Source organism: Rhipicephalus microplus, chromosome X, assembly GCF_043290135.1.
Source record: "Rhipicephalus microplus isolate Deutch F79 chromosome X, USDA_Rmic, whole genome shotgun sequence".
Lineage (NCBI taxonomy): Eukaryota > Metazoa > Arthropoda > Arachnida > Ixodida > Ixodidae > Rhipicephalus > Rhipicephalus microplus.
Genome location: NC_134710.1, coordinates 139,451,494 through 139,465,454, shown reverse-complemented (window position 1 = coordinate 139,465,454; position 13,961 = coordinate 139,451,494). Strand labels below are relative to the sequence as shown.

Genomic DNA, 13,961 nt, shown 5'->3' with positions numbered 1-13,961 from the left:
ACTCCTATATCTTCGAGGGCGGTGAGAACAGCTTCATGCGTAACGTTTTCATAGCCCCTTTGACGTCTAGGAACAAAGATGCGCAGAGACGCTTACGGCCTTTCTCGTGTTGGACATAAGTGACCAGGTCGACTACGTTGTCAATCGATGCTCGACCACGCCGAAATCCTGCCATGGCATCTGGGTAGATGTTACACTCCAAGAACCACTCCAGGCGTCCCAGGATCATCCTCTCCATAACTTTGCCTACACAACTGGCCAATGCGATCGGACGATAAGATGAGAGGTCCAACGGTGACTTGCCTGGCTTCAGAAGTGGAACTAGGCGACTTGTCTTCCAGCTTGTCGGGAGCGTTCCATCTTGCCAGGATTTCTTGTACAACTCCAAAAGGAGGATTCTCGCGCGTTCACCCAGATGACACAAGGCCCTATAAGAAATTCTATCGGGCCCTGGTGCCGACGTGCGTCCACACAAAGCTAGTGCTGCTCTGAGCTCCACGATAGAAAAAGGCATATCCATGCGGGAATCCAGTGTTTGTGGAGAGTTAGTCGAGGGCAATAGGCTATTGGGCACTGCGAGTGGCCCAGATGCTCTGGCGCAGAAGTCTTCTGCCACGTCAATGCTGCGTCTCTGTTCAAAAAGTGCGAGAGCCCTGAATGGTGACCACTGAGTGGGTTTTGTGCGGAGACCTCGTACCGTCTTCCACAATTGAGATAAAGGTTTTCGTGGGTCAAGTGACTCACAAAAAGCAGTCCAACGTTGTGTCTCGAGTTTATTTATCCGGCGCTGAATCTTCTTTTGTATACGTCGAGCAATCCGTAAGTCTTCTATTGCCTCCGTGCGTCGGTATCTTCGTTCAGCACGCCGTCGGATTGCTCGAAGTCATTCTAGCTCGATGTCAAATTCCGTTACTTTGGGAGAGCAGGTGAGGGTACACGTAGTATCGTGTATTGTGCTTTTAATTATCTCCTCTATGTCGAGGGATATGTTTGCTTCACATTGCTCTTCCATGCGAGACTGGAATTTCAACCAGTCCACTCTCTGAACACTGTCGCGTATCTTAGCATGGGACAATCCCTCGATTTTGACGTAAGTGGGAATGTGGTCACTTCCATGCATTTCTATGTCTGGAAACCACTCGGCATGCTTGACGAGGCCTCGTGAGACAAAGGCCAGGTCAAGGCAGCTGCTATACCTTGAACCACGTAGGAACGTTGGACTGCCATCATTTAGCATGAAAAGTTGGTTGTCGGAGGCGAAGGACACCAACTTTCTCCCTTTAACATTGGTCTTCGAACTTCCCCAGATTGTATGATGGGCGTTGAAGTCGCCAATTATAATGCATGGGTGAGAAGTTGCTGACAGGATACCTCGTAGTCTTGTATGGTCAAAACGACTTGACGGAGAGAGGTAGGCACCCACAACCGTGATGGTAAGTCTCCTTTTCACTGTTATACTTATATATTGATTGTCGTCGTGGGGTGACACCGGATGATGAATGTAGGTGAGGTCGCGGTGAATAAACATCAGAACTTTGCTATTGTCCACAGTTGTAGACGACATGAATGACTCATAACCAGAAAGTCTGATTTCTTTTTGCAAATTTGGCTCGCAGATGACAATGATGGGGAACTTATTGGTGTACACGAACCGACGGAAATCGGCGATGCGTGACCTCAGTCCCCGGGCATTCCATTGAATAATCGCTGCTTTTCGGACCTCTTCTTTGAAAGACAGTGGCTGGTGAGCCATTATTTACTCAAGCGCTGCGAGTACTGGACTCAAAGCGTCCAGTAATTGCAATGCACTTCTTGCTGACGGTGTGTGCAAGTTGCTTAACAACAAGCGGATGGCGTTAATTAATGGTCGCAAAAGAGCTATTACTTGCTGATCTGTGTTTCGCAAGTCCTCCATTACAGCAGCTTGCTCCGAAGAAGACGGCTTCTGCTGCGGCTCTTCTGAGCGTTGTGTACGCGTAAGTGGAGGCCACTCTTCTGTAGAGACTGGTCTGCCCCTTTGCTCTTTTACGTCTGTGTTTGCCGTGCTGTAAACTGAAGCTGGCGATCTTTCCTGATGCGTCGACTTATCGCCTGAGGTTGGCGCTCTCCGACGTGCAGACCTTCGACGGCGACGTCGTCTTCGCCGGATTTTCTCGGCAGCTTCTTTTTGGGTGGAGCTGTCTCGTACCATTTGCCTCAGAATAGAAAATTCCTTCTTTATGTGCGGACATTCTTTCGAAGAAGCCTTGTGAGCACCCTGACAGTTAGGACACTTCAGTGTGGTAGCGCTACAGTTGTCTTCCGCGTGTGGTTCGGCGCACCGGGGGCACGCTGCGGAGCTCCTGCAAACACCCTTTACATGGCCGATCTTCTGACAATTGAAGCATTGCACGGGTTTAGGAATGAACGGTCGAACTTGTTGACGAAAGTGGCCAACCTTCGCGTATGCGGGAAGACAGTCACCTTTGAACGTTACTCTCACACAGCGTGTGTTTCCAAGCCGTCCAACGCTGACAATGACGTTGTCTTGACTCGCTGGTTTTATAAGTATTGGAAGGTCTGCGTTTGGTATTTCCGTGTTAATGTCATAAATGACTCCTGATGTGGTCACACCATCGGCTGGTATGATGGACCTAACTGCAAAGTTTCCCAGTTGTGTTAATTGTTGCAGCGTGCTCAGCGCACTCGGGTGCCGCACATCTACAGCCAGGATGTTTCTTCTTGTATTAAGCCGTAGGTCTTTAATCTCGTTCGGCACAGTGTTCTCAAAATAGAGCGAAAGCGCTTGCCTGTTCAGAACACGCAGACTTTCGGTAGCGTTCTTTGGCACAAACAAGATAGAATGGGGCCATCGCTGGGGCGCCGTTTTCACGGTGGCTGTGCTTGACACCGGCGATGGATTGATGATCCGTCGCTTGGCCTTGCGGTGCAGGACAGGTTGAAAGCCGTCGTCTGAGGACTCGTCGCAAGATGCAGAGTACAGCTCAGTGTCATCGCTCTCACTGGATGTGTTTCCTCGCTTCCTCGAGGAAGTGGCCGCGGTCGAACCGGAGTCAGACGTTGCCCCGTGAGGTTGTACATCCATTACCACAACCTACGGGGCTACACACCCCACAACTGCAGCGAAAAGTCCAGAAAAGCACTGAGACGAGCGAGATGTGTTCTACAAAGAATCACTTCGTCTTCCTCCCGTCAAACGTCAAAGTATACATTGGTTCAATGGCACAAAATCGCACTTACAACAAACGTCTCCGAGCACCGCTGATCGGTTTAGCGAACGGAGTCAGCGGTCTGCCGACTTTTCGGGAAACCAATTTCAACCACCCATCAGGCATTGGCGAGGTGCCCATACATTCTTATTGTTAAACGCCGATTCTGCCTCCGCACCCCTCTGGTTGCTGTTCTCCCCGACCGCTTTTTGTTACGCACTCCTCTATCCTTTGTCGCAACTCTGAGCACCCCGCATCGCCAGACAGGGCCTGTGTTTTCACACTGCTACCGATCTTTCAAAGACAGGTCGGCCACATACCTTGTTTTTGATCGCTGGTACTGTAGTTGGCGTCACCGGCCTGGAGTGACCAGACCATTTGCCAACATCGTCGGCCACCGACTGTATCCGATAATCTGCGTCAGTGCACGCGCGTACGCTACCCCATCGACTCTGATAATTTGTGATTCGTTTCGTGTTTAGGACTTGTTCTCGCTCACTTGCCACTCGGCTCAGCATGCCTTCCGCGTGTGTGCGGAAGCGCGAAAACGGCTGTTAATTTGCGCAGAATGAATAGCGAAATATCGAAGTTCGTGTGGCCACGCAAACCCGCCGGCGCAACAAAACGATTTCTAACCACGGCCGCCGATTCTTCGAACGCCGCCACGCGTGCCGAACGAGGCGGCCATGCTTTGGCTTCTGCACGTGCTGGCACTCTTTTTCAATTTTTTCTATGTGCGAGTTTCGCGAACCTTTCAAGCAAGCTACCCAACCTGCCTCCTTCCCGTGTGTTTTGGTTTTCAAGGTCGCCCTCCCGCCGCATCCTCCCCTCTCTTTATCGCGCGGAGGAAGGAATCTTTCATTCCTCCGTGCTTTATCGCAACTCCTTGTCCTTCTTTCGCAAGTCTGCTCTCCTCTCTTGATCACAACCCCTTCGCCCGTCTCCACCGCTCCGCAACGCCCGCCACGCTGGCTCGAATTAGTTTCGTTTTCCGACTGGAAACGCGCCCAGAGCTGTTCCACGTGTGTGCGTGTCTTGCTCGCTCTTGGTGTGCGTGTGTGGTCATGAAGGCCGACGGGAGTACTAGCACGCTTTTTCGTGCCGCTCAACAAAACGTCCAAAGTGTGACCGATCCGCTTGAGCGTAAGCTGCGTGTTAGGTGCCGCGTTGGGGAGCGCTTGCTCATAGCTGTTGACCACCTGGCAGCCAACTTGCCGCTTCGGGCGTCCCGGTATTCAGCTGTGGAGAGGGTGAATATTTCGTGGGCAGCGGTGACTGCTACATGTGCGCGAAACTATTTTCGCGAAATCGACTTCGTCAATCGTCGGGCGCGATGCCGAGCCTGAAGCTTTCGAACAGGACCACTGCGGCGGCCATTTGTGGCAGCGCATCGTCGACTCCGACCTGGGAGAGCGGGTGGGACATCTGTTGCGATGATTTAATTATGGCCGATGATGATGCCGACACTGCGGAACCGTGTACGAATTGGGGCATTGTGAATGAAGTACGTGGCGAGAGCGATTTAGAGGAATCAGATTGCGAGAACGACTAAGCTTTGGAGCCAGCGCCTCATGCAGCTTATGCCACGGGCCTCGGCGAACGAGCAGCCTGCCATTTTAAATGAACTCGAGACCGCCCTTATCGTTTCTGCTCTTCGAAACACGTGCATCGCGGACTTTTTGGGGCAAAAAAGTTTGTGTTTTTACTCGCAACTTTTTTAAAAGCTGTGTTTCATTTACTACGAACTTCGGGATACAGCGATCGGATGCCGCGTCACGCTCAGGTTCTATATAAGCGGGCTCGACTGTACTACCAGAGAGTGCACAAGAAAGCTGGTACTGTCCCACTGAGAAGTCTTAAGCACTTATTTCCAGCCCATTCCTAGTGTGTCATACCTAATATACTTGCAGTACATTAGGTATGACACATTAGCATTTTCAGGAGCTAAGCTCTTAAGGACCTAGCCTTGTCTTTTGTTGCAGTCACAGTATTAAAACATATCTGAGACACACAAAAAAAAGGTTTACAGTTGACTGATAACATTTGTGATTGTGATAGAACAATATAAAACACCTGTAAGCACAAACTCTCTATACTAGTTGGTGACTTAACTTAAAACATTATTGACATTGGGACCTAGCTTTCACTGTCCGCTGTCATGGTAATAGAAAACTGCTGCTATAGTAGAAACATATGTGTGTATGTGAATAAAAGGAAAAAAGGTTGACAACAGATGAACATCAATCATAATTGTGACAGTATAATATAAAACACCTATAAGTATAGATTTTTTGTACTATTCGGTGACTTTAACATAGACGTTATAGGCAGCAACTAGCTTGTGCAGTATGTGACGTTTCGATATACCTTACGATGCATTTCATATAACTGCAAACAACTAATAACCTTCAGATGAACCTGCATAGACCTTGTCTTTGCCAACTTTAGATTAAATATTAAATCCACTCAAAGAACCATTGGCTCTCCACTTCACGAATTACAAAGCAGTAATAAGGAAAGGAAAACGTAATATGCCCCCAGCACTACGTATGCATTATGACAAGAATATAGAAGCAGTGTGCACACATTATGGCAAAAAAATACAATAGCATCAAAGAGGCGAACAAATAAATTTACTTTACTATATACACTCTATGTCACTCACTTTGCATAACGTGGGGCAACGCTTGGGTAACGTACAGTTACTCTATCAATACAATACCGAGATTTTCACCCACTCATCATGATTTATTTCAGGGAGATGCGTGAATGTGTAACTGACTATAGTGACAAGTCACAGATCACCTGATAATGCTTGCCCTGCTTTCCTGCATGCTGGCATGCATAAAGCATGTTCGTTATGTATACATTTCAAAGTGAATGTTGCACTCATGTTATAGGCCAGAATTATTTACTTATCATAGTATTTCACATGCATGTAAAATCCATTTTTTTCACTGGACATTGTTCTGATAAGGGCGCTTTCAAAGAAAATTGATATGGTGCTTAACTGTACGATAAATTTACTTTTGCAGTATTACTGGGACAGCATCAGCACTCGATGCAAAGGACAACCCAGGAAAGCAGTTTGTGCGTATCTACACTGAGACCTTATTGGTATCACTGCCAACACCCGACTTCAGCATGCCATACAACGTGATCTGCCTAGCCTGCACCGTAGTTGCTTTGGCCTTTGGACCCATACATAACATAGCCACCAATGCGTGAGTGATTTTTATTCATATTTTCGTGTACCCACCACATTTTCTGTTGCTTGCTAAGAATGATCTGAAGTATATCCAGTGCTGCTTTTTCATATTAATTATTAAGGCTTAAAGATTGTTGGGTAGGCCCTCTATATAAAAACATATATCCTCTATTCACTGAACATTTATTACACTGAACTGAACATTTATTACAAAATAATTTTAAGTTTACATGTAATGCCATCTGTTTATTTATTTAGTTGGGAATAAAGTTATGAACAATAAAATATTTTTACTGAATTTACTTGCTTCAAAGGGCAATTGTACTTCTACCTTATATAATATGCTTGTTTATTATTTTGTAATACGGGGGCATTCCTGTATTGATCTTATTTTACAATTATGAAAGAGTCATTGTGCAGTAGGTTTTAATCTACTATAATGTTTGATGTATTATCTTATTATCTGCATTTTTTTTATTATAAGCTGGTTTCTCCATTCTGAACCTTCTTGTTAGCACGCTTTACACATGTATGTCTCTGTACTATCTCCTGCAGGTTGACCATTGTTGAAGCGAAGAAAGGCAGTGAAGGACTGCTACGGCAGTTAGCATCTAAGGCGAAACGATTGTTCTGTAAAAGCCCTGCAGAAGGTTCAGGTGGTGGCGACAGTGGTGACCAAGAAAAGAAGAACAAATAATTTAGGCTTTCTATTGATTAGTTGTCCTTATCACCATTTTCATGTGCATACTTGTGCGTGTTACTTGTATGTATAGTGTTCTACAAGTTCATTTATCATGTTAATAAATTTTTATTTTGTTATCATGAGGAATTTCACTTTCTGCAAGCTCTGTTGTGCTCCATTACTATAACTTTCACTTGTGGCAAAGTTTTAAAAGTCCACAACACTAAGGTAAAAGAATGCCTTAATAGAACGACTTATAAATGACTTAAAAGAATGCCTTAATAGAACGAATAGAAGAGGTTGAGTTCAATGTAAATGTATTGCAGTTTGTGACAAACCAAAAAAGCTGAAGGAGTTCCTTCCAAAAAGGCTAAATTGTCGTCCTCTCACTACAAGTCCGTGAAAAGGAGTATGGTAGAAGAGTTTGGAATCCAGTCAATAAGTGGGTAATCCCAATGATCTTCTGTACTCTGCCACACCACTTGTTTTGTGAATTATATAACGAAACCAAACTGAGACTTTGGGACAGCAATAGCACCTAGCACTGGGTTCATCTCATCCTTTTGTGTCTTAGTTTTTTTGGGGGGGGGGGGCTCTATACAGAAGTTGACATGGACAGCGAATATGCCCTAGCTTATGCTCTTTCAAAGGAGACAGTTGGTCTGAGTAGGATTACATAAACATGTTTGCTGCATGGTACGTTTGAAAAGCAACTGGAGCATTTTCAAAACAACACACACAGAACAGAACAAGCACACACTTCAGGAATGTGGAATCTAGCCATTCACCACCCAATGCTTATTTTTGGTTGCAAACCACTTCTGTTGATGGGAGGGGTTTGCTATAAGATGATGTGGGGCTTTGATCGCAGCTTTCTCAAACTTCAGCCACGGTAGCACCTCTGATCCCACCTCCTTAGCCTTAGCGTATTCACTAACCTAACCATCCATAAAAATTTTGGTCATTGTCATGTATGTTTTTTACCTTCAAGACAAAGTTCTTGGGCAAACCTCAAGTCTGAGGTTTTAACGTCAAGCTTTATTTGGGTGTTATACACGATGCATACCATAGACATTGTATTAAAATGGAGTTGTTAAACCCATCTAGCTCAACATTCCTAAAGACAAGCTGCACTCCATTGAAGACAAAGTCAGGCACCTAACGTAGCTTTTGACGCAAAATACACATGAGACGGACAAGCGCAAAAAAAAAGTTGTTGTGCTTGTCGGTCTCTCGTGTGTATTTTGCGCCAAAAGCTACATTAACAGTCAACTAATTCGCCCAACAAGTCACTCTGGCACCTACTTTTGTGGTTAACCAAGAGTCAAAACGCCTACATTCTGGTAACTCAGTTTCTCAATGTTACGTATTTGTGTCAAGAATGTAGAGAACATCTTTTCTTTTTACTAGTCCACATGGTAGTCAACACGGTTTCGAAGGTCATATCTGTCCTGAAGGCAACTTGCCTCTTGCTAAGCAAAAAATCTGGAGGTGTTAAGATTACTATGCCTCAGTGCAGTGTCGTGTCATGCACCACTTAAGTAAATTCTGCAGCTGCTGATATATGCAACAGTGCCATCGCCGACACTAGCAAGTCTAAAACACATAATGCAAGAGCCATCACAAGGGTGCGTGTGTATCGACGAAAGTGTTCAGTTAAGAACATGGCCTGCAATTACCACTATCCACCAGCTTTCGATGGCCTGCTTTTCGTAAACAGACCTCACGTAGGTGTGGGCCAATTGGCGAGTGCATTATTCTGATGTGTTCAGTCAATGTAACCATGAGATTTTCAGATGCGAATTTCTTAGCCTTTTCTGACCGTAGCCACTTTAAAATGAAATCCACCAGGTCAGGCATTACATCTTCCTGTTTTGAAAATTTTTTTCTCACTAATTGTTTTTAACAGTTTTTAGTACCCACTAGCTAAAGATAATCATCTCTCAGTCCTCATGTTGGCACCGGCGAAATGCTCGGCAACGTCTCATCGCATCAGGTGCAATGCGGCTGCTAAACAAACATAACAAGGACGGGTGTGTGCGAAAGTGAATTTTAAAACGGAATTAAATATGAATTGTAATCGAATATTGTTTGAGTAGTTTTCTAATAGTGATTAGTTAACCATTTTCAAATCAGTCTTATAACACCACAACATTTTATTTATAAGAAATATTCACAAACTTTCATCAAAGACCATCACAGTTTGTTTGAATTGACTAGAAATTCCTCAATTAAGAAAAGTAAGGTAAGCTTGTATACAGCACATGAGCTAGACCCTTCGTAATACTTTGTAACTGTAGGTTCAAATGCAGCATTCAGTAACGTTATCGACGTGAGACTTTTTGCTTGATCTTAAATAAAATTGGGGCGCATGAACTAAACAATTTTTAACCAAACACCGCAGATACAGCTAAAGACGTAATGAAGTAGATCAACCTGTCATCACAACATGGCCTGTGCACCGAAAGCATGTGACAATCGGCATTTAGATCTACATCTGAGAAAACAAGTTACGCAAATGCAGCGCTCTCATCTGTTGTTAGACATAAGCTGCTAGCAGTTATTACAAGATGAAAACAAGAGCTGATTAACCGGATTCAGCTTCAGCATAATAAAAAGTGAGCCAGAGTGGAGTTTTCAGAATAAATATGTCTCATAAAAGCTTGGGCTGTGTGCAGATCACTTTGGTGATTAAAAGAAGAATGACCTTTAACTGTTTCATAATTTCGTTTCGTTGTTTTGGGGTTCTCCCTCCAGTGATGACTAAGCGAGAACTATTCGAAGAATATTCGGTATTTCGAATATTTTCGATTCAAGTACCGAATCGAATACAGTGCCATTCGATTTATTATTCGAAATTTTCGAATATTCGCACACACAAGGAGGATGCCAATGTTGGTGGTAAAGTGAGATTTAGCCCGACCAACACACGCGTGACTCGCAGCGAGAGGGGAGGCTCACGTGGCCACTTGCCCTGCCCTCTCACACGTACAAACAACAGGTTATACCTCTCCGCGGTCGATCATGTGGCATCACTCTGTTCCTGCTTTTAAGGCTCCTTTTTCTTTCTTTTTCCTTTTCGCTTTGCAGGGTCGCGACCTGTTTTAGCGAACGACAACACTGGCTGCAAAGACACAAGTAATGGATTCACTAAAGGAGCTTATTGCCTCACGAATTCACCGCCGCAAAAAATTCTAGAATCTGTGCAGTAGGAGTTGCAAACGGTTGTCGCACGCTGCCTTCTCATTCTCTCTTCTCCCATCTAGCGAAAGCGTTGAAAGCTAAGCAGGGAATGATGTTACAGGGAAAGAAAATACGTCACACGCACCGTGTGACAGGTGCTCAAGGTCACACGACACGCGTGACGTATTTTCTTTTCCCGTGCCATCCCTACCTGTCACACGCACCGTGTGACAGGTAGGGATGGCACGGGAAAAGAAAATACGTCACGCGTGTCGTGTGACCTTGAGCACTTTCCTCTCTCTCTTTTCTTCAAATTCGGGTCTTTTCAGAGCGATCGCGTGTGTAGACGAGTCGTGGCCTTCCGTGATGGCCCGAGTAACGACCGCACGTGCCGTGCTCAAATCAGCCAATGGCTGATACAATATCTGCGACGAGTGATTTTCTGCAAACAATATCTGCAACCAAATCATTAGCGCTCTGACTTTGTACATTTTTTTCATCTCATGTCAGAGACAGGTGCTCTGCGATACGGCGTCCACCGTTACTTTTTTTCACACAGAGTGTCAGTTCAGCCAGTGACTTAGAGTCGGTCGGTCCCTGCGTTCTTTTCTGCTCTCCCCGCTTTCTTCCGTTCACCCGCCACAACGAAGGAGAACATAAAGCAAAGCGTGGAGGCACCGGCACTAATTTGGTATCGCGGTAACATAGTTTCTTGCTCCGCGCGTCTTCATATAACCCCGCTTCTAGTATAAGCCTCCAGAGCACCTTATACTTTGCCTATCAAGTGAGCAAGACTGGCGCAGTTGCAAAATGCCCTAGAGTCTCTGCGGAAAGAAACAGCATTGTTAAGCAGTTTTCGGTCGTACTGAACACTCTTTTTTCACACGTATTGGATTCTTCGTTGCCCACAGTATAGCGCATTTTTAAGGCAGTCAGAGAACCGTGTTTGATATAGAAATACCTTGGAGGGGAGATGTTGGGTACATTGGCTGAGAAGAAATAAGACTGATTTCGCATTTCATTCATCTGAGGGGAGCGCATAAGAAACCCCGTGAGATTATTATTTTTTTTTTTTGCATATAAGTCGATACGGCACAACGTCCAAGCTTCGTTGTCGTAACTTGGCTACTGCGTACAAGTGAATGCACGCTAAACGTGGAAACTTTATTGTACCCGATTTAAAATACATTTGAATGAATTGCTGAGGCCTGTGTTTATGGCATATTCGTCCATAATGCGTGTCTGCCTTGTAAGTTGATACTCTGAACGAATTGCAGTAAAGCAGATAGTTGGGGGAGTTGGAACCGGCGCATATTGAAAAAAGTTTGTGTGAACAGGACGGTTCTTTGATAATACTGTCATCATGCGCAAACCTAGTCATAGAAGGGCACGGTAACTCGTGGAAGCGTACTTCATAAAAGATGCGGGAAATGTTTGCATATCAGAGCCGTCCGTTCGCCTTTTAGAATGTGAGCTACGTAAGCCTAATGAATTGAATTTGAATTTTAATTCAATAAAACTTCAGTTGATAGGCAGCACCTGTGTTGTGTAGTTCCTTCTTTGCGCTCCGTCCCATTCGCGCTGAAAAGTTTCAAGTGTGAACAAACATAATGAATTTATCGAAGCAATATGTCATTAAAGTGCGGGTATCAAGTCCCTGATGCAGCTTCTATAGCACTCTGCACTTAGTAAAATTCTTAGTTCACACATGACGTCACAGCTGCCAATACTCGGCGTGAAAATGCTGTTGAACAAAACTATGACTGCCTCTTGTAGCGACATTGCTCAAGTCCTGTGACATTGCTCATTGTGACCGACGTTGCTCATTGCCCTGTGAGACCACCTGTAAGGTAGCAGGTATAAAACAGCGCAAATACAGGGACTTGTGGAACGATATGAATGAGTCTATAGTAAAAAATGCAGCGCTTGCGTCAATAGTATTTTTCTTGTAACTTCTTATGTGCGGTTTTTACTTTCTGCCCTGTATCAAATCCAGCTAGCCCAATTTTCAGTACGAATTGAGTTCACGAGAAATATTCCGGAATAAGCGAAATAGTTTCATCGGTGATTTTATTTCATATATTGTACCGTCAGGGCCAAACAAGGCATATAGAGGGGTGTAGGTTACAGGTTACAATCAGTAGTTTGTATAGAATAAGTAAAGCATAAATGTGTAATACAGAGTAAAAAGTAAATATATACCATTACAAAGTATTAAATCAAGGTAAGTTATACAATGAATACAAAACGAGAGAAAAACAAACATACAGGATATGTAGGAAAATAAATGACAATCCAGCTAGCAATGCTGCCATAATGCAACGCAAAACAAGGAGTTATCACTAATACATAAAATATTTTTGGGAAGGTGGTTCTACTGTAGTGACGTGCGAGAAATGCATAATTGACAAAATGTGTTGGTGCTGCTAAATGGAACATGAACCTTATAAGAATGATCGATGTGACGCGATACATAGTGTGTATTATAAATGAACATGACATGTAATGTTGTGTGGTGAAATACTTTATGAAACAATGATAAACTGGAGATTTTACACCGGGCTGCAAAAGATGAAACTGGTAGGTTAGTTTTATGGCTGTTATGTCTATGGTAGGCTAGTTTTATGGCTGCTATGTCTACTTATAACAGTTCTGTTATATGTAGAAAGAATAAAACAAGCTGCGTTATTCTGAACTAGTTCTAATGCTTTAATGAGTTTAGCGTTATGAAGGTCCCATACTGATGAGGATGATGTCAATTTTAAATGTATTAATGTTTTATAGTGTCATAGCATCAAAAAAGTTTTGCCTGAGGGAGCCAAGGGTGCGGTTAGCATTTTTAATTTTGTAATTGATGTATGTTGTCCAAGTAAGATTGGATGTGATATGAATTTCTAAGTATTGTATGAGGTTACTTGATCTCAAGGGAGATTATTTAAGTAGTATACACAAGAAGAGTTAGGTGACCTAAATACATGCTTAACTTTCCATTTGTTAATATTTAGTTCCATTAGCCACAAGCTGCACCAGTTAAATATTATATTTAAATAGGAGTGTAGTCGACTACAATAGTCGTCTGAAGTAATTTCTGTAAAAGTATGGCAATCATCAGCAAAAAGGTGGATATTAGAAGTTACTTGAGAGGGTAGATCAATAATATATATTTGAAACAACAAAGGACCGAGGACCAACTCTTGGGGCACTCCTGAGGCAACATGGCACATTTATGAATTGTAGCCGTTAGTGGTAACGTATTGTAAGCGATTAGCAAGAAAGCATCCGACTTACTTTATTAGGTTAATGTCGAGATTTAAGTTCCGTAACTTGTGGATGAGAAGTTTATGACACACTTTATCGAATGCTTTTACAAAAACTAAAACAAATGCAGTCAGCGGATGATGAACGATCAAGAATTAGATCAGTGAAAGGTACGAGTTGAGTCTCACATGATTATGATTCCCTAAAACCATGTTGTCAAGGCGAAAATAAAGTGTTATTTTCAAGAAAATTGAGGATGCTTTTGATTACGAAGTATTACATAGTAGTTTGAAGCAAGTGCTGGTAAGAGAAATGGAGTGGTAGTTGGTTGTTAGCCGTTGTAACCTGATTTGAGAAGTGGAACTACCTCCCCTACCTTCTACTGATAAAGTAAAGTATCTATGTGGAGTTATAGGCTCGA

The 13,961-nt window shown here is 43.7% G+C and overlaps 1 protein-coding gene across 2 annotated transcripts in view; it reads left to right on the top strand.

The window, feature by feature from the left end:
- Window positions 1-7,242, top strand: part of PIG-T (phosphatidylinositol glycan anchor biosynthesis class T) — a 52,272-nt gene extending 45,030 nt beyond the window's left edge. The window contains exons 10-11 of one of the 2 annotated variants that reach the window (XR_012887026.1): window positions 1,617-1,744; window positions 6,245-6,380. Coding sequence is in view for 1 of the 2 variants with exons in the window: in XM_037427897.2 (XP_037283794.2) it covers window positions 6,245-6,433; window positions 6,973-7,114 (331 nt within the window). In the remaining variant the exon portion in view is untranslated. Of the gene's footprint in view, window positions 1-1,616; window positions 1,745-6,244; window positions 6,434-6,972 lie in introns of those variants that run through there. The other variant, XM_037427897.2, reaches the window with a different exon arrangement.
- The last annotated feature ends 6,719 nt before the right edge of the window (window positions 7,243-13,961 follow it).